This window comes from Neodiprion virginianus, chromosome 5, assembly GCF_021901495.1.
Source record: "Neodiprion virginianus isolate iyNeoVirg1 chromosome 5, iyNeoVirg1.1, whole genome shotgun sequence".
NCBI lineage: Eukaryota > Metazoa > Arthropoda > Insecta > Hymenoptera > Diprionidae > Neodiprion > Neodiprion virginianus.
Window position 1 is genome coordinate 7,148,572 of NC_060881.1, and position 18,630 is coordinate 7,167,201.

Below are 18,630 nucleotides of genomic sequence, written 5' to 3' on the forward strand. Positions count from 1 at the left end.
AAAAAAAAAATGGTAGCATGAAATTCTTGGGTAGAAATCCGTAAGACGGAGGTTGCGCGAGGCAAACGCAGCGTCATGGTAAGAGGGTGAACGATCTCTTTGCCCGAACAGCTGACCTGTTTTTTCCTTCTATTCTTTTTAGGGATTTCATTTCTTTCGGTTTTTGTTTTCATTTTTCTTCTTTTCTTTCTTTCTTTTCGGTATCAAGTTTTTGCCGTTTCACAAATTTCTTCATGGATTTCAATTTTCTAAACGTCGAGAATGTTAATGAGCGTTTCATTTGCATTAATTTGAGTGTGTGTGTGTGTAATTGAGCTATGGGGAAATCAAATCGAGTCGTGGCATAAGCGGTAGCTGCAAAACTCGCTTTATATTATACACCACTAGCTTATATAGTGACAGCTAATTAACTATTAGTTCCCCTGAATAGGCACACCCGAGATGTATATTCTGACGAACAAGTCGACTCTGACTTGTAGTTTTTAACGTTTGACATATACGTTAAGGTTAGTGTGTCATCCAACGCGACGTGGACATATTTAGATACCCACTGCCGCCTCGATATTATTATACGCCGGCATGTGTGTGTATTATACAGACATATCGAAATTTCAACGGCTCCGAAGTTCACGCCGCGTTATGTTGTACAACACTGCTCGAGAGCATTCCTATATTATACCCTATATATATATATATATATATATATACACGTCGTGTCGATTGCAAGATGTTGCAAAATGTCTTTTTTTTTTGCTTATCTCTCGCATACGTAAAATCCAAGAAGCGTGAGATTGCAAAACTTGCCTTTAACTATCACGCGTTAGCTGCACCAGCGTAAAATTCAGCTTAAAAAAACAATCCGCCTGCTTAATTTTTCTAATACCTCTATAATCGAAGCGGAAGAAACTTGGGGAAAAATATCAGGACTCACCGTAGTTTCAGGAGTTTTAGTCAAGTTCCCGATGAAGTAGCCGCGAAGCTTAAGATCTCGCCTGTTCGCGCGTCGATGTCACTTCTCGACTATATTATAGAGAGAGTCATGTTGATATCACCTGCACCACGCAACGAGTCACACTTTTGTTACTTTCGATGTGCATGCGGACATTTTTATTTACCTAGATGTATATTCTTCTCGTAACAAAAAAAAAATATATACATCGGAGTATAAATGTCGCTACGTTTATTTTAGACGTGATTTTCTTCCTTTTTTTTTGTGTTTTCTTTTAAACAATTAATTTGCAACGTGCTCGGTTGGAATTATTGTTCACTGCACGTTAGTTCGTAACTGTATCAAGTTGTCATTGTACAGAATCGTTGTTGACGAAGCATCACGAATCTTTGAAAGTATGCGCGTAAACACAACCTCACAACAATCTCCGCGGACGAAAACTAAGACGAGTTAAAAATTTACAATTCTTCCCGTGATGAAAAATTGCGCAAAAAAAGCAGCCGTCCGTGTACCAGAGTTCTCTATTATTATATAGGATTATATTCAGGCGAATCTATTCGCATCTAGATACTCACTGATCGTACTAAAAGTGATAATACCATGCCACGATAACATTGTCACATTGTCACATCCGATGCGATGATTCGAGGTTGGAGTCCCTCTGCCGAGAATTTGTTGACGAAAGAAAACAAAAAAAAAAAAAAACGAACCAAAAACGAAAAAAAGTAAATTCTAACGAACCGCAAACAACACTGCGTCAACGAATCGAAATTGTCGGAGCTTAATGACGACGCTCCGAATGCGAATCCGCGCCGATACGCCGAACCGATTTTCCTTGAGGCTTACGGCGCGATAACGAGGCTCGCTGGCTCGATCCTTTCCGCGTGCTGGAGGACCGGGATTATAAGAGCGAATGCACGCGGTCGTCCACCTCCTCCCCTCGCTCCTCTCCTCCTCGTGATCGGCGAGAGGGGTCACCTTGCGCGATGATCCTCCTCGAAGAAGCATCAGCGAGCGACTGAAGGTCTGCTCGAGTTCCCTTCCCGATCCGGGGGACGCCGCTCTGTTCAGGCCACACCGCCGTTCCTCTTCCTCTCCGATCCACTCCCGTGTAGATCGAGCAGCTGCGGACTCGCGGACGTAGAACCGCGCCGTTCGGCTATCGACGCACCGAGACCACGACGATCCGAGTACCGCAAGACCGGAGCACCCCGAACGCGAGGCGCTTTTCCACCGAGGTCAAAGGTGCCGGGATGACTAGGAACCGCGCTTTGCGAAGGGCGCGAGTCCTCTGACGACATCGCACTGACCGACTTCGTAGAGGAAGCTTCTCTCCCAGCATCCCCGGTCCGTCGTCTCCTACCATTTTTACTCCTGTGCAGACGAAACTTGCCGAGGATACCGCAGGGCGATCCTGCCCACCTTTACTCGTCGATTGCTCTGCAACGCCACAGGACAAACGCGTATGTACGATGGAGAAAGGGGAACCAGAGGGGAGCGGACTCTGAGTGAGATAAAGAGAGAGAGAGAGAGAGAGGGAGAGGAGGGGAACGGATCCCCCCCTCGAACTTCGCTCAACTCTCCGATGGTCCAACCCGTTGGGTTGGCGCGAGAGCAATCCGCGAGCCAATCAGCCCGCTGGCCCAGCTCTAACGTTCGATCTAACGCTCTCTTCGCAAGCCGGGATTGCCCGTCTCTCTTTGCCTAGGCAGGTATTCGACGTGGAAAAGGAGGCGGAGGAGGTGGGGCATTCGCGACTCTAGGTCTACGAGGCTTGTCAAACTCCAAGTCCACCTTCTTTACTCTCTGACTCCCATGCACATCCGTGGGGCAAGAGCGATGCTCGTCCACCGTTTTCGTTGGGTCGAACCTACTGTTCAAGATCAACGAAAACGCTGCAGGCTCTGTCCTTTACCCGATCGATCAGTCAAGCATCATACTCGCGGAATGAAGCGGAATGGGCGATTGATCAGTTTAAGGCTGTTGGTATATGTTCGAAAATGAGCAGAGATAATCGATTTTGTAACGGCTCGGTAAACACTGGAGACAGCTACCTGCACCATTTCCATAAAGACCGACGTACAAATTTACGAAGCATGATGTCTAGATTGAATCACTTGTGCATAGGAACGTAAAATGAGCGATAAGTTGAAAAATTGGAGATTACTTTCTTGCATAGATTCTACAACTCGTGTGCAAACTTTCACAAGCCTGATATGAAAATGTGAAGGATAAACCATTGATATTCAAACGTTTCGCAGTGCCATAACGATAATGTATCACGAAATATCACGATGGAGAAATTTAACGAGTTAGCTGGTCTCATGGTCGGCTGATGGCAGTTTGAAGATTCGGAGAAAGACTTGTGAAAAGTGATGAAAATAAGAGAAACGAAGAAACGAATCTTACGTAACGGTAAGATCGCCCTGCAGTACGGAGACACTCGCTGGCGTGCTTGGCTTCCGGGAATCGAGCAGTATTCTCAGAGTGGTTGTGGCACACGCCCGGCGAAGCAACGCGGGCCCTTGGCGATTTATTAATCGCTTTCAACGCAGAGTAGTGGACTCCTCCCGGTGAGGCAAGTATATAAATCTCTCAGTCATCTTCGGTAGCCTGGAGTCGTGGGCCGCGGCATTCGCCTCCTTCACCTCCTCATCCTCATCCTTCTCCTCTTGACGAGTTAATTTTTTCTCCTTTTATCATCTCGCTCGAAGATATATACGTTCAGTACCCACCAACAACGTCGCAGGAATTTAATATTGGCAGTCAATCGCCGTGCAATTTCAACCTTTCCGATTGGCAGTGATCCGTACCGTCGAGATCGAACGAAAGGATGTAACCCGATAGAGCTCCCTAACCTGTTCCTCTGTTTTCGCTGGATTTTCCTACCCGTAGATCAAGATCGATGGATCCGGCGTTCATAAGTCCCTGCAACTTGACTTTGGGTATACGAGCTCCCGAGCGGGCAACATCGGACAGATGTGGCTGGGCCCTCTTCTCGGAAACAAACTAATTATCGAGGTACATCGTGTACGACAGAGCGTTCGTGTGGCAGATGGTTCATAATGTTACCATTGAACGGATATCACGCCACGCTACTAATCGCAGTCCGAAGTACCCAACCTCACAGTCTTCGGGATCGTCACCACGAATACTCGAGTGGAAAACCGCGGGTACCCGAAAATTTAGAACCTCTTGTACGCGTGCAAGTCCTGCGTTTGGTAGGACGTAGTTGGACCTGTGGAGGACTAATTTTAAATTGAAAAGAGAAGCTTTTTTACATCTAAACTTGCCCGATATTTCCGTTTCTTCCACGTTTAGGTTCAAAATAGGACATCTTTGAAACCTCTACAGGTCCTTTACCATTGAACGTACAATTTCAGTCGTTGAATATTTAGATCAATACTTCCGAAAATTAAATACCTACTTAAAAAAATATTCATTACTATGACAACAACTAATGTTATTCAAATTCATTTTTCATACTCTGATAATTATCAATTGTGTTGTTTACTTTTTCGGGTGGTTAAAAATCTTAGGTTTGGGGTATTCATTATTATTTTGGTAACAGGCAACTATTTGAATTATTATACCTTCGCAACCTTGACGCCTTATCGGATCTAATCATTCCGAGTAAATAGAATAATATAATCACCAATCTGGACACTACCGCAATACTTTTTGAGGACCTCAAGACATTAAACAAGCTCTCATATCAGAGGAGTATCACATAGAGTACCGGAATAGGTTATAATAGGACGTTAAGGTCCACAAGGGGTCCAACTATGAAAAACATAGCTCTCTCAAGGTTCTGAATGGTTCGTGAGGACCAAAAAGTACTAGATAATGCACTGTTTGGTACCTGTAGGCTTACGGTACGGTCTAAATTTCTACTCGGGCCGTGTCCTTGCTAAAATCTCACGACTCGGATTCTAACAGTGAACAAGTTGGGCAACGGATTGATCCCTATAACTCGAGATACGCCGCGGTGAACCAACGCGTAACAAAAATACGCCGTCAGACGCAAGAGAGCATAACAAGTTCGATTGCACACGAGGAACTCATCTCAATGTCAAAGGGGGCCCGATGATACCTCGGAGTCGGTGGAGTTTACACGGGAAGATCGATGTTTTTAATTTGTACGATGTTTCGCAAGGAACGAAAGCGGAAATTCAACCCTCGTCCTTATGCTCATGACGGTTCCCGAGGGTTTCGTTTTACTGCCGATTGCTTGTTCCGATATTTGAAAATGTCAGCGCAGTGCCGCATGAGAAATTTCACCGCACACGCGAGGCGAGCCTGTGTGTGAAAAAAAAAAAAAAAAAAGAAAAACCGACGGACTTGTGCGCCCGTTATCGATTTTGTATCGACACGGAATTATGCTAATTACTCGTTTCCATCTATAACTTCTTGGGCCCGATGATATTAATTACAAGCAGTTACGCCCGCCCTCGCTTACACTGTACCAACCTACCTTGCCTTGCTGCCTGCGTGCCTACCTCGATACATGCCAGTTTCGAATACTTCTCAGCTCGTTCCCTCCCCCCTTACGCGTAAGATTATTATTATTATTAAATCGAGTTCGAGTTTCGAGGAGTCCGTTACTCTGTAACGCAAAAAGATCAAAAAGCACGCGGGTCTAGGAACATCGCTGCAAGCGTTGGACTTCGGAGGATGCGATATTGCGCTACGGGCGTCTCGACGATTCAGATCGCTTCCAGTAGATAAAATATTACTCGTCATGTCTTTAACGGGAATATTCGATTTTCCGTCCCCGAAACGGATTGCAATCAGCGCTAAGGAGGTACCACAACTGTAACCACACTCACCGAACCTCCATCGAAACTTACTTCCATCGAATTCTAGAAAAATTGTCTGACTGGGTTTGGAAGAGAAGAGAAGGAAGACGCTTTACCCCCTGTGTAGATCTCCCAACCCTTCCTGCGACCCCTGCGAGCCTGACCTACTGGACTGCAGGTGATGCTGTGTCTTAATGGACCGAGTACCGCGTCTCCGGGTGTGTTGGTTTGTCGAAGAGTGCCGGAGTTGTCGGGGGGGGAAATCTGTGTGCGTGCAGTGTGATGTCATCTGCTGACCGGTCCAGTGGCCGGTAGCACCGTGGGAAGATGCCACCGGTTAGAATGAACAAATGATGTCCGCGGACCGAGCGCTTAAACGAGACCGTACTTCGGGACAGTATTTTCACGGGGCGACTTTACGGTGGGCGAGATGTCGGTGATTGGCGCCTTCGAGAATCGGTCGTATTTACCAAAAAACTTCCCGTTCGCATATGATCGCGAGTAGGTATTGGAGACTGTTGCTGTCGGAAATCCATGCGAATACATTTTTTACTATCGAAAAGAAGCGGTAGGAAGATGAAGAAAAAGAAGAAGATGAAGAAGAAGAGCTTGAAGAAAAAACGGGACTGCTGACACCTTTTATGGAACGTGTCCGAGCGGAGCATTGATTGGGTAATTAATTACCGAGGCGAGGGAAAGAAGGAAGAAAAAGAATGTTGGTAAAACTGATAAAATATACACGAGTCAAGTGAATTAACTTTTCGTGTAATTTCTTGTTGGTGGTTCTTTTTTTTTTTTTTTCATCGTCGGACGACGCGCGATGAACGGTTGAATGCAATAAGCGCCGTTTATGCCCCGGTCTGGTACGATTTGAAGGAAAGAAGGTATTAGGTATACGTGCAAGATTAAAACGGACGGGGAACTAGTCTTGTAATTCCTGTTCAGTGGACACCCTGTATCGAATAATTATAGACGGTTACCCCTTCACCACCTTACGTCGTAAGAATTTATCCCCCTACCTGGAAAGAAATGTCCAAACCAGTTGGCCCCGTCGGTTTAAGGAGATTATTACGATCCGGGACAAAACATAGACAGTCTTGACCTCATCTTTGTTGGGGGTCTCCTATATTTTCGTTACCACCACCTATGGGAAAATCATCCTTGATGTCTCACAGTATAACCGATATATCGCTCTCTCGCCGCTTGCAGCTGTTGATATAGTCTCTCCTCCCTCCTAACTCCACCTCACGTTACATTTAACCTTCCCTTTTTTTTTCTCCATCTCTCTTCTTATATAAATCTTAGCTTTATGCAAATACGTTCTTCCTGCAGCTTGGCTAATTTATATCTATATACCGAGGAGCGTGACCTCGAGGAGTTTGATAATCTCTTCTCGTTCGTCCGAGAGTAATGAAAAAAACGGCAGCGTAACCGAGACAGAAATTAGCCCGGGGTAGAAGTAAAAACAGCCACTTCAATTTGCGTTAACGGTAACAACTGTAGTACCAGCCGAGTCCATAAATTTTGTGTCATCAGCGGGACGGGAATGATTTTCTTGCCTACTTGCGTATTAACATAAGCTCGTCAATCTCTTGTGACATGGCAGTAAATCTGACGAAAAGTGAAAAAAAAGCCAGCGCGGTCGTCAGGGTTTGATATCCTGAAAAAATATTGGAATTCCATTTTCTAACTTGTAGCAAACGGTCAGAGATCGACGGGATCTTAACCTCGGGTCGAGATCATTCGGTGACGTCACTTGTCGTGGCTGGACACGAGGTCCGATATGATATACGGGGCAAAAAGAGGGTGTCTTTAATTTATGGGGTGAACGACGACCGCCAAGGTGCGACGCGCGCCGGTTTCTTACTGCAAGCTCGTCGAAGACCACCGCAATTTAATTTGCATAAAGCTAAGACCGAGAGCTTTGCCGTCTAGTCTCCGTGGCAGCTGAGCGCGTTTTTGATCCAATGAGAATCACGGACTCTATGCTTGTCTATTCTCCTATCACTTTTCGCAACTTGTTTTAGGTAAGGAAAAGGAACCGTCGAACAGATCTGCGAAGTAAACGATGCGTGGCCCTGCAGTGATCATACCCAGAAATACAGCACGTCACATTGAAATTTCACCAAACACGTTCGGGCTTCTGGACCCCCGCAGTTCGAGCATTTAAAGATTATTAAAGTAAGATGGGATTATGGGGGACGCGGAAACTGCGTCCAAGGATTAGGGTGAAACGTGGACCAGACTCGTTTTTGAGCCTCGCGGTTCTTTTCACGTCTTTAAAGCGTACACCGGTATCGATGTTCTAATATCACAAACGAACAAAATATGTCGCGTTTGATCAGCGCTGTCCTTATAGGAAAGGCTGTGCGACGATTACTCAAGAAAGTGATTGAAATAGGAAAGACGGCGAGAATAAGATGGAAGAATTGTGGGGAATGTCACGTGACGGAACGGTGACGCGGAACGTGACCAGCGGTTGTTAAATTCTGCAGGAATAAGGATGTGCAGGCTGGATCGACGGGAGCCTCCTGTCTTTAGTACCTAACACACTATGGTGGTGTGACGGGGTTAAACACCATAGGATTTACAATGTTCGGTGACCCCTGGACACTGCCCCCTTATTAAACTGGTTCCACGCGCTACCATGGAGGCTGTAGGTTATACATACCCGCCTATCTGTCCGAGTCTTACGTACTTCCGAAATTATTTATCACTCTATACCATATTTCTGCCATCTAGACGTAGCTGATACGATTAAAACCGAAATTGCAGGATCTTCGAGTCAAATCGGGAAGAGAAAGCGGGTGAAAAAAAGCGGTAGATCTTGTCCAAAATCAGAAGCGTTGGAAGGTGTCGAAGGTACCAAGCGAACCTTGAAGTTACGACACACACTGAAAAAATGGCGATGTTGAAACTGCCCAAAATTGTCCGTAGACTACGGTGAGATAATTTTTTGCGACCAATTCCAAGTTCGACGATATCGGATAGTGGTAAATTGACATCGGTAACCGTTGGATCGACACCAAATTATACCCTCATTAATTTCACAGTGATTTCTTTTCACTTGTGAAAAATTCCATCCCCTAAACAGGGATGAATGTGAGAGAATGTGTATGAATTTCTTGCATGAGCTGTGTTCTTGTGTGACATAGAGTAAAACGCTTCTACCTATTGAGGTAATGGAAAGAGAGAGAGACGAAGAGAGAACGCTGCAATATAGAAGAATGCAAGCCGTATGGCGATCCGGCACATTGGAAACTGGTTTCGGACCCCCAATGGACGTCCCCCTATTTTTAGCGAGAAACACTGCGCATTAATTTACGCTCTCGCTGACATGTCATTCCCTCTGCCCCTCGCCCCTCGTCAGTATTCCCGCAGGAGTCCTTTGGGAGTCCGTCATATACCGACCAGACAGGATCGCCGGATATTTGTTGTTCCGTTTCGGCGTGGCTGCGCGTCGAAAAATCGCGCGTTTTTCTCAAGCTCGCTTTTATGTCACATCACGAAAGCCGATCGTCTCTTTCCGCTCGCAGGCTTATCCCGCCGTTTGCTGCTGGCACGAAAGTGGGGATGCAAGTCGCGGAACACTCGTGCCTACACCGCGAAAAATTTCATCTGTTATATTAACTAGAAAACTTCAGTAAAACAGGTATCGTTAAAGAAATTGTTTGAATTTCGTTGGAATTGCGAAAAACGAGGTAGGCGTAACCGTTTTGCGCTATTGTCGATCCTTAATTGGTAATTGCAACGCAAAATCAGTTTGTGAGGTTTACTTTACTTTTTTAGTTAAACAAGGCTTGAACGTCAATTTATCGTTGCACGAGCGTTAAATTTTATTTTAAATGATCGTAACGAGAATGAATAGTAACGGATACTAGACTTTCCGGTAACGGCTATAAAGCTAATTTTCATTTTCTACCTAGAACTATATTTTCCGATTGTAGTAAAAAATGAAAATAGTTAAGGACCAAGCGGTATCCGGAAATAAAAATTTCTCTCAGTGTACACAGAATTCGCGCAACGGTCGCGATGCCAATTTGCGGTGGTTTGGGGCCCAACCGTCGCTTGGCCATAGGTAAAATCCAACATTTTATCGGGATCCTCGGTCCGCCCTTCGCCGTATCCTGCGGATTCACTCCGCAGGCTTTAGGGTTTCCTCAGCTGGGGGCCCCGTGATCTCCGGTAATTCGTATGCGTCGTTATGCACGCCTAGAAGAGAGCGGCGTTATGGGTATACCTACCGGCACAGCGTAACGCTGACCCGGTGAGGCGTCGCTCTTTTTTCGGCAACCCCCAGCGAACACCTGGCCGTCCAGGTCGCGGACGCTCGTGATGGATAGGACCAGGTTTGAGACCCGATTGTGCCAAGGGGGTGACCGTGACGGTCTCACCCTGGAGAACGGGACGAAGTCCTTTCCCGCGATTCTCCCTGCTCGCTGCGATCCTTTCGCTGAAACGCCTTCTCTATTTTTTCAGGAATCCACGCCGGTCTACGCATCTCGTGAGGATAAACCTAACCCCGTGAGAAGCTTTGTTCACCGGCATAAATACGACGGGCGAACGGTTCCGCCGACGCGGTTCTACGTCGATCGATTTATACCTCGAAGACGGGGTCACAACCTGGAAGTTGCGCATCACGCTCTCGTCTACGAACTTCCGAAGAAAACGTCAGGACGTATCCTCGACTTGCCTAACGACGTGAGATCAATTATCAATAATTATTCCGAACTTACGTCGCGTTTTTACGTTCTTCGACTTCTTTACAACGTCGTAATAATACCGCGAAACGATCGGACGCTGACTATCGAACGAGTTTAACGTCATTTTCAGCCTACTTTCGAACCCGCGATTTACAGTATTTTCACTAAATAACTCGATTTACAGTTTTTAGACTCGTAAGCCTTTCGGCCTATGCTGATCGGCTTCGGTTTTTAATTACCGAATGCTAGACGGATCTCAAGTGCCTCGTTAACCCGACGCCCACGAGCTTATCGGTCCCTCGTTCAACGCTGCATGTCTCGATGTAGTAGCATTTATTATTTATTTTACACATTCATTTTTTACCGACAACTGTAATTACCTATCGAGTCATCTCTCTCTCTCTCTCTCTCTCTATCTCTCTCTCTCTCGCTCTCAATCTCTCAATCTTTCTCTTTTGCCAGGATCCTTTTTCCCTCTTCCTCGAGGCTAACACGACGCGACGCGACTATTTAGACAAGGTTGACACGTGTGCTATGCATGTGCAGGCTACCACACTCCACCACACTACACTAAACAGCAGTTTTACAATATGTCGATGAATGTCGAGACGGTAAAAGAGGCAATATACGATGACGATCGGATTGGGAATTCATACGCGTACGAAATTTGCATACGATCATTTTTCATATATTATACGGTCCAATTATTCGTTTTATACCAATCCCACCGTCAATTAGCGCATTCGAATTAGCATCGATTTTACGACGGTCGTCAACGTGCAGCCCGATGTAATTTTGTGATTCTTTAACTTATTTCTTTTTCACGTCTTATTTTAGTATCGCGATACGGACGCGCGGTTATTTATCCGCACCGACGCACGACGAAAACGCCTGCGGTTTTTTTGAACCCAGATCAGTTAAGTCGACGATCTCAAAGTACACTGCTAATTCAATTCATACATAATGCACGAAACTTGCTTTCAGCCTAGGAACCGGTGACGATATTGTCACAATTAGTGATGTAACGAACATTCGCGTTCGCATTCGCATCCGCGTTCACAAAAATCGTGCGAACTTTTTGCAAACGCCACTGTCACAAATACTTCGTATTTTTTTTATGAGAATTGCGAAAATAATATGAAACAAGACAAAAAACAGTAGTTTGATAACGAAATTTTATTATAAAAATTTGTCATCCCGTTTTAATCACGCTCTAACCTAAAAATTAATTCATTTCTGTTATCAATTTGTCGTTAAATAATCGAACAAACACCGGGCTTAATTCGGATCAGCTTGGCTGTTTGTAATAATGCGTGAACGGTGTACCTACCTGTCAGTCAATCAATTGTCAACTTTTAGCCACAGCGAAATGGAGCCAGATTCAAAGATGTATATTCGCATTCGCGAGTACTTAAATATTTACATTCGTTACATGACTCGTCACAATTGTTTGTCCCGGGTTACGGGCATCATTTTTTCGAAGCTCTACGCCCCGCCTCAAGCTCCTGATCCATATTCGATCAAGTAGCGTGACCAGTTTAATTAGCCTGCGCCCGTAATAGATGCTTTCGGATTGAATTAACGCGATATATTTGATACTCCGCTTAGCTTTGAGGGTTATCAATTAGGCTACGGGTAAGTAGACATACTATACGAACGGGTTTATATATGCACAACGGAGAAGCTGCGGCACGTACGCCCGAGGTAATTGGAGCCTTGGGAATCTCTATTCTTATGCTGAACTTGAGCGAGAGAGAGAAAGAGAGAGAGAGAGAGAGAGAGTTAATGAGCGTTTATAAACGTTCCGTTCATAATATAATTGACAGTACTGCCAAGCGGTTAAGTATCGCCCGGGAATCGTTTCCAGCTAAATTGCATGGGTTTGGCGTGGCAAAAACGGTCAATGGCTCGTGCCCTGGAGACTATAATTCCAGGCGCTGGACGCCAAAGGCTGTTGCAACTCTCGCAAAGGACTTCGGCACCACAGACCGTTCCCGGCACTCTAGCTGGCAGGCCAAGGAACTTTGACGAGACGAACGACTCTCTGGACGAGTACAAGTGGCCCGTCAGGCCCCGGAGATGCCCGGTGATCGGGAAGCCTTACACGATGTTGGACATTCCGCATTTCCGGCCGAGCCTACGTGAGCACCTCGATAACTCTGTCCGGTTATCCGTACATCAGGATTCCGCCTTCTCATTTTGTTATTTCGATCATAAACGCAGGCAAAAGTCTCCTCGACTGGAGCTCCATGAACATGTTGGCTGCTGCTGTGGATCACGGTGTCTACGTCATGAGTGGAAACTTCGAACTCAACGCCGATGACTCGAAGTTCCTATTTCACGACACCTGCACTGCGGTGAAGTTCAGTAATTCAGGTAACGATCGTGACGAGCGGGTGCTTTTGAGACCGAGATTACATGAAGCTGGTCGAGTATCGACAATCGCGTATACTTTATCGAGTTCATTCGTGTAACGACTCACGTCCTCGTGTCCGTAGGCAGGAAAATAGCGATAGGGAGATCATCATCGTTGACCAGTGTCTACAGAATAGGTTCCAACAAATTTTGCTGCGAGTTCAAATGCGCTGCCACTAATCATTCTTTCTCATGTCAGCCACAGTGCTACGCCTGGTCAAACGACGACCGTTATTTAGTCATGTGAGTAGCGTACGATTATTATCCAAGTATGTTTGTCTGTTCACATATTAATGATCGCTGATCAGCAATGTCAGAACGGAATAATACATTATTTTTTTGTTTTACTTTGGAATAATGGATGCGGTAGCTGCGGTAGCTGCAGATTCAGAATGTTCGAAATTATTTTCCCAGTGGTTGCAGCGGCGGTTACCTCGAGGTGATAAACGTCCCCGCTGGCGTAAAGAAAAATATCGTTGAGGCCTCCGTATCGGACATTGTGACAGTGTCCTTTTCTCCTAAGGATCGCTATGTCGCGTGCGGCGGAAGGGAAGCAGCGGTGCGGATATTCACTTGGCCCGACTTGACGCCTTTCATGGAAATCGGTTACCTCTCTCCAGTCAGAGTAATTGGAAATTGCATAATTAGATTGAGAATCGATTAAGTAGACTTACGAAAAAATTACTCGAGGTGTTCTTTACCGATTTCTTTCGTTCCGCGACGTGATGTGGTACATTAAAGAACATCAGACACATATTCTGTTCCAAGAGCCGATTCAGCCGAATTAAAAGGGGTAAAAATTTCCCCTAAATCTTACCCCCGATAATAGATCATCTTAGGATTTGTCGGTATCGACGTGAATGTCTTTTTAAGAAAACCAATCGGAGATTGTTTAGTACATTTTATTGTCAGGGGTTGCATCCCTTATTTCTTGGAGGGAGGGAGGATGAATTTTAGGGGCGGTTTGTACCCCTTAAGAAACGCTAAAAAAACCTCGGCCACTCGTTGTTTTAAAATTAGTGAACAAACAATACCGCGACGCATTTCTTGACTGTCAGGCAATGGCGTGGCATCCATGGGAAAGCAGCATCCTCTGCATCGGGGGTGGACAAGGCGACGGCAGTTTGTCGATATGGAATATACAGCGTCAGATGTCCCTCGGCTACCGGGCGATAAAATTTGACGGTTGCGTCGACACCGTTTTGTGGAACAAAGTCACCGGGGAAATGGCCGTCAATTGGTTCGTCCGCGATCATGCCGATCCCGATAATTACTACGCAGCCATGCCGGTTTACGCCAGTTTCGACAACGTCACCGACGCGATAATTCCGTCGCTTAAGAAGACTCGAATTCCTTACGCAGCCTGGAACCCCGACGGAACGCAAATTGGTCAGTAGTAACGTACAGAGGGATTGATATTCCGAACGCGGGCTAACCCAAAAGTTCTGACACTTTCGATTTTTTTTTTTTTTTGCGCAAAAGTCTTCCCTGATGTCCAAGTGTAGAGAAGTTTTTTCGTCTTTTTTTTTAAATCGGATAACGATTTATTCTAATTTGCGCGCTAAATTTTGAAAATTAAATTGGCTTTTTGAAAAAAATTCTTTCCCTGGTGGAGAGTTTGTAAGTTTTTGGATAAAAAATTAACCTAGGGCAAAAGAATTTATCTCAAAATGCCATTTAATTTTCAAAATTTGGCGCGAAAATTGAAATAATTCGCTAACCGATTTGAAAAAGATGTAAAAATTTTCTCAATATTTATAATTCGGGGAACACTTTCGCACAAAAAAATCAGAAGTATCGGAACTTTGGGGTTAGCCCGTGTTGAAACGACCCTTGAGAGACAGATTGAAGTATAGATGCGTATGTTTGCATGAGAACTTTCTTCAATATGAATTCATTTTACAGCATGTCAAGCTCGAGATTCGGTCTTCATACACGGCTTCTTGGACAACAAGGAGAAGAGACGGCTCGAGGAAAGGAAACGCTTACCGCGCTCCAGAGTTCTAAATTCCGAATTACTGTCTTCCCATTCAATGCGATAGTAAGAATCGTTTTATTACTCTACGTTGAATTTGCCGATAAACAAATCGTAACTTCTCCATTTCGATTCCCTGATAATTATGCGGGTTCACGAATTTCCAGTAATATATATACACACACTGTACATTCTTATTCTTAATTACTCGTGTACCATTTATGTTTTTTTTATACTTTGTTTTTTAGGTATGTTTTTAAACGTTCAAAGGTCTCGCGACATTAGTATTTATCCAATTATTATACAGTGTTATTATTATGTTTTTTTTTCCTAAATATTTTATCTGTCTTGTATACCCCGAAATCGTCAAACTGTTATAATTTATTGATGCGCATTAGATCGAGTTTTTCATATGGATTGGTGTTCAAAAGTCATTTATTCTTTTTACTTTTTTACTTTCCCAACTTTCGGCACCCGTTACTAAACTTTGTAACTTGATGTATTTTACGTGTTAGCTTTAATTCAGAGCTGCAAGGGTGTAGATACCTTATTATTTTCTTAGGCGTATGTAATAGTCCACCATCATTCGATATTCTCAAAATTATAGAACAAAATTTTATTCTTAGAAGAAGGTTTTAGCAACATATCGCGATACTGCGTTGAATGAAAATGAAGAACGCTCGTTCGAAATTAACTATTTTTCGTGACATTTTGGGAGTCTAATTCGTGTGCGTAAAATGTGTAAATTTTTCAGCAAGCGTCGAACAGAAAATGCCATTGTTTATGGAATATTCAACACGACCACAAGTCGACGACTTACCGTAGTTTCGATCGTGTCACCAACAATCGGTGAGTAGAAAAGAGAAATGAAATTTTCATTTCACAGTACTCCGTACAATCTACGTTCTTATTTCTTGTAAATAAAACTGGAACACGCGTTGCATTCGCATTAAAAGAACGCGATAGTTGATCGTCGAAGACCACATCGAGGACCCTTGTGGTCAGAACATGTAAGGTTAACATTATAGAAACGAGCGATTCAAGCCAACACGCCGCTTCGAGATGTACGACGCAGGTTGAAAAGTTGAAAAAATGTATGAAGAATTTTGACCCGGCAAAGCCGGCGAGATTATCGGAACAGCGATTGGTCATTGGCCGTTGAATTTCCCGCCTTCTTCTCGCGTGCGCATCGATCCCAAGGCGACCGCAGGTTGGACCCGTTAATTGGCGGAATGCGGGATCTCGTATTTATGACTAGCGAGCAATCGTAAACCGTCCGCTGATTATCATTAGATATGATCGCGCGATCTTCGATATCTCGGCCTGCCGCACTCCCGGCTACCTCCCCCTCACCCCCCTTCCATCCCCCAAGGCATAAGGTACAATTTATTAATATCCACCTGATGATGCATTACGCCGATATTACCCAGCCTTTTTCCAACCACCGTTCATCCCGCGTCGTGGATTCTGTTTTTTTTTTTTTTTCCCCCCTCCTTCTACGCATTTGTTTTCATCTTATTATTCGCACTGTACTGCCGTCTACCTTCGTTATGTATCTGCAAACTTCTATACGTGTATATAATATCCGTACCTACTTATGGTTCAACGGACTAGTCGTCTTGTCTTGTAATACTATACCTGTCTGTACTCATAATTTTCATCAACATCCAACCTGTCCAATCGCGAAACGCGTGCCTAGTGATAATTATCGTCTATTTACGAATAGAATTTATTATTCCTAGATGTAATTGAAGATCGCGTGTGTTTTCTTTCAGATATAAGGTATACACGCTACTCTGTTCGTTCGTCGAGTAAATGTGCGACAAAGTATTGTCACAGTCCTGCATTACGATTGTTGCACAATTTTTCCATACTTGATTACAGATCTCGGTTACAGTATGAATTTATCTTGCACGTCGTCCGATTCGTTTATCTGATTTACTTATGCAACCGTCTGTACTTGCGCAAGTGTCAAGATTTGAATTTGTATCTGTTTCGTTCGAATCAGATTCGCGATTTATTTTATTTTTTTCCGATTATTTCTTAAGAAGTATAATTCGCAATTCCGATACAAAATTGTAAAACAAATAGAAAAATTATCTTGGAAGTGTTTCAATCATTCGCAAGCTCTTATCTTTTTTATCTCGCGTATCATTGTCAAGTTAACGATTATAATTTTTGCGAATCGAGATTTGTGTGATATTCGGTAGTCTGTAAGAAAAAAAAGAAAAGAAAAGACAACGAAAAGAAAAATTCTTTATCAACTGGGACGTACAACGGTGACGATATCTTTAATCTTGGAGATATTGCGCTTCGTTGAGTGTAAGAAAAAAGGACCTAATCAACGCAAAGTGAAAAATAAATATCTTGGACAATATTATCGAATCTCCGGATCTTCCGGAGCGTGACATCGGGGATTTTGTTGAACGAGGGGCGGGCGACTGTGTTTTGCTTTGTGGCGCCGGCGGTTTCCACCTCATCTGCCGTTGTCGATCTCTTAACCGATGATTGATTCTTAAATTATCGATGCCTCGACGGCTCGGATTTAATTCCTGCATCTTCAAGGCGGCGCGGTATTTCTACATCGCGGGGTGAGGGGGAAAAGTATACATTTATAATTCTTGTTAAACAAAATTTATAAGCGGAAAAAAATTAAGATTACGGAAAAAGAGGAAAACTTTATTTGCGCTCATACTTGGGCTTGAATTTTCGTCAAACCCGCAACATCCACTCAATTAGTTCAATTTATGTTCTTTCGATTTTTTTGTTTTTTTTTTCTCGCAAACGAAGAGAGTTTATTTTTCTTAAAAGTAATCGTTGGACATGGTCGGGATTTTCGACACAACTTTTCTCGCAAGTCTACAAATGAAAACCCGCAGCAGAGATAGACGGAGATTGTCGAAGAGAGGCCGCGGGATCGATACGGAATTAATTCATCTTCGTTAAGATGACAACGCGTATAATGGAGTGGTAAGCGCAATGCACTCTGTCATGCGTCCCGCGGGATGATGGTCGGTTTTAACTCGTTTGAAAAAATCCTGGAGCACAGAAGCACACTGAATGTGAAAATAAATAACAGAAATAAAATGAAAAAGGATGAGAACAAGAATGACAAAAAATTACGATAAAATCGCTACAGAAACGCAGCGCTGAACGAAGGGAAGTTAATAAGATGAATTTGACGGGCAGGCAAGTCCTGCGCATTAATTTCCCGTCAAAAATCACTACGCGGAGGATTTTTTAGACGTCAATTGTGACGCCGTCGTCTTTTTGCAAGACGAGCGATCGGTGTTCCGTGAATTTGCACCCAATGCCGCGGCGATATTGAAACGCGATTCTCAATTCTCTCTACTTGTGATTCTACGATGTGTCAACGATATTGAAACGTTCGAGTGCTTAGCGGCTGTAAAGCGCCTATCGCACCGCTCTAATCTCGGATCCGGTGAAACAGTCATTCCTACCATTCTCCGATGGTTCTTTGACTCGGCATATAGAATTACAATCATTTGTATTATCCGTGCGCTTTGTACAATCATGAGATTGCTCTCACAACCGAGGTTTGATATCCTCACTGAGAGAAATTTTTAGTTCCGGTTACCGTTCGGTCCTTAACTATTTTCATTTTTTACCACAATCGAAAAATATACTTCTAGGTAGAAAATGAAAATTAGTTTTCTAGCCGTTACCGGAAAGTCTAGTATCCGTTACTATTCTTTCTCATTACGATCACTCTTGCTAGATTTTCTTGCAACTGTTGCGAAAATTTAATGCTGGTGCAACGATAAATTG

General features: G+C 44.0%; 1 protein-coding gene and 1 long non-coding RNA gene across 2 annotated transcripts in view; one reads left to right on the forward strand and one right to left on the reverse strand.

Annotated features, from left to right (window-relative positions):
• Positions 1-1,102, reverse strand: part of LOC124305696 (uncharacterized) — an 81,058-nt gene extending 79,956 nt beyond the window's left edge. The window contains exon 1 of the long non-coding RNA XR_006908416.1: positions 932-1,102. This is a non-coding gene — a long non-coding RNA (uncharacterized LOC124305696). The remainder of the gene's footprint in view (positions 1-931) is intronic.
• Positions 1-18,630, forward strand: part of LOC124305689 (protein cortex-like) — a 237,579-nt gene that overhangs the window by 106,107 nt on the left and 112,842 nt on the right. Inside the window, exons 3-10 of the mRNA XM_046765336.1 lie at positions 10,228-10,449; positions 12,319-12,592; positions 12,675-12,827; positions 12,950-13,109; positions 13,281-13,491; positions 13,925-14,255; positions 14,772-14,907; positions 15,596-15,690. Coding sequence (XP_046621292.1) covers positions 10,228-10,449; positions 12,319-12,592; positions 12,675-12,827; positions 12,950-13,109; positions 13,281-13,491; positions 13,925-14,255; positions 14,772-14,907; positions 15,596-15,690 — 1,582 coding nt within the window. The remainder of the gene's footprint in view (positions 1-10,227; positions 10,450-12,318; positions 12,593-12,674; positions 12,828-12,949; positions 13,110-13,280; positions 13,492-13,924; positions 14,256-14,771; positions 14,908-15,595; positions 15,691-18,630) is intronic.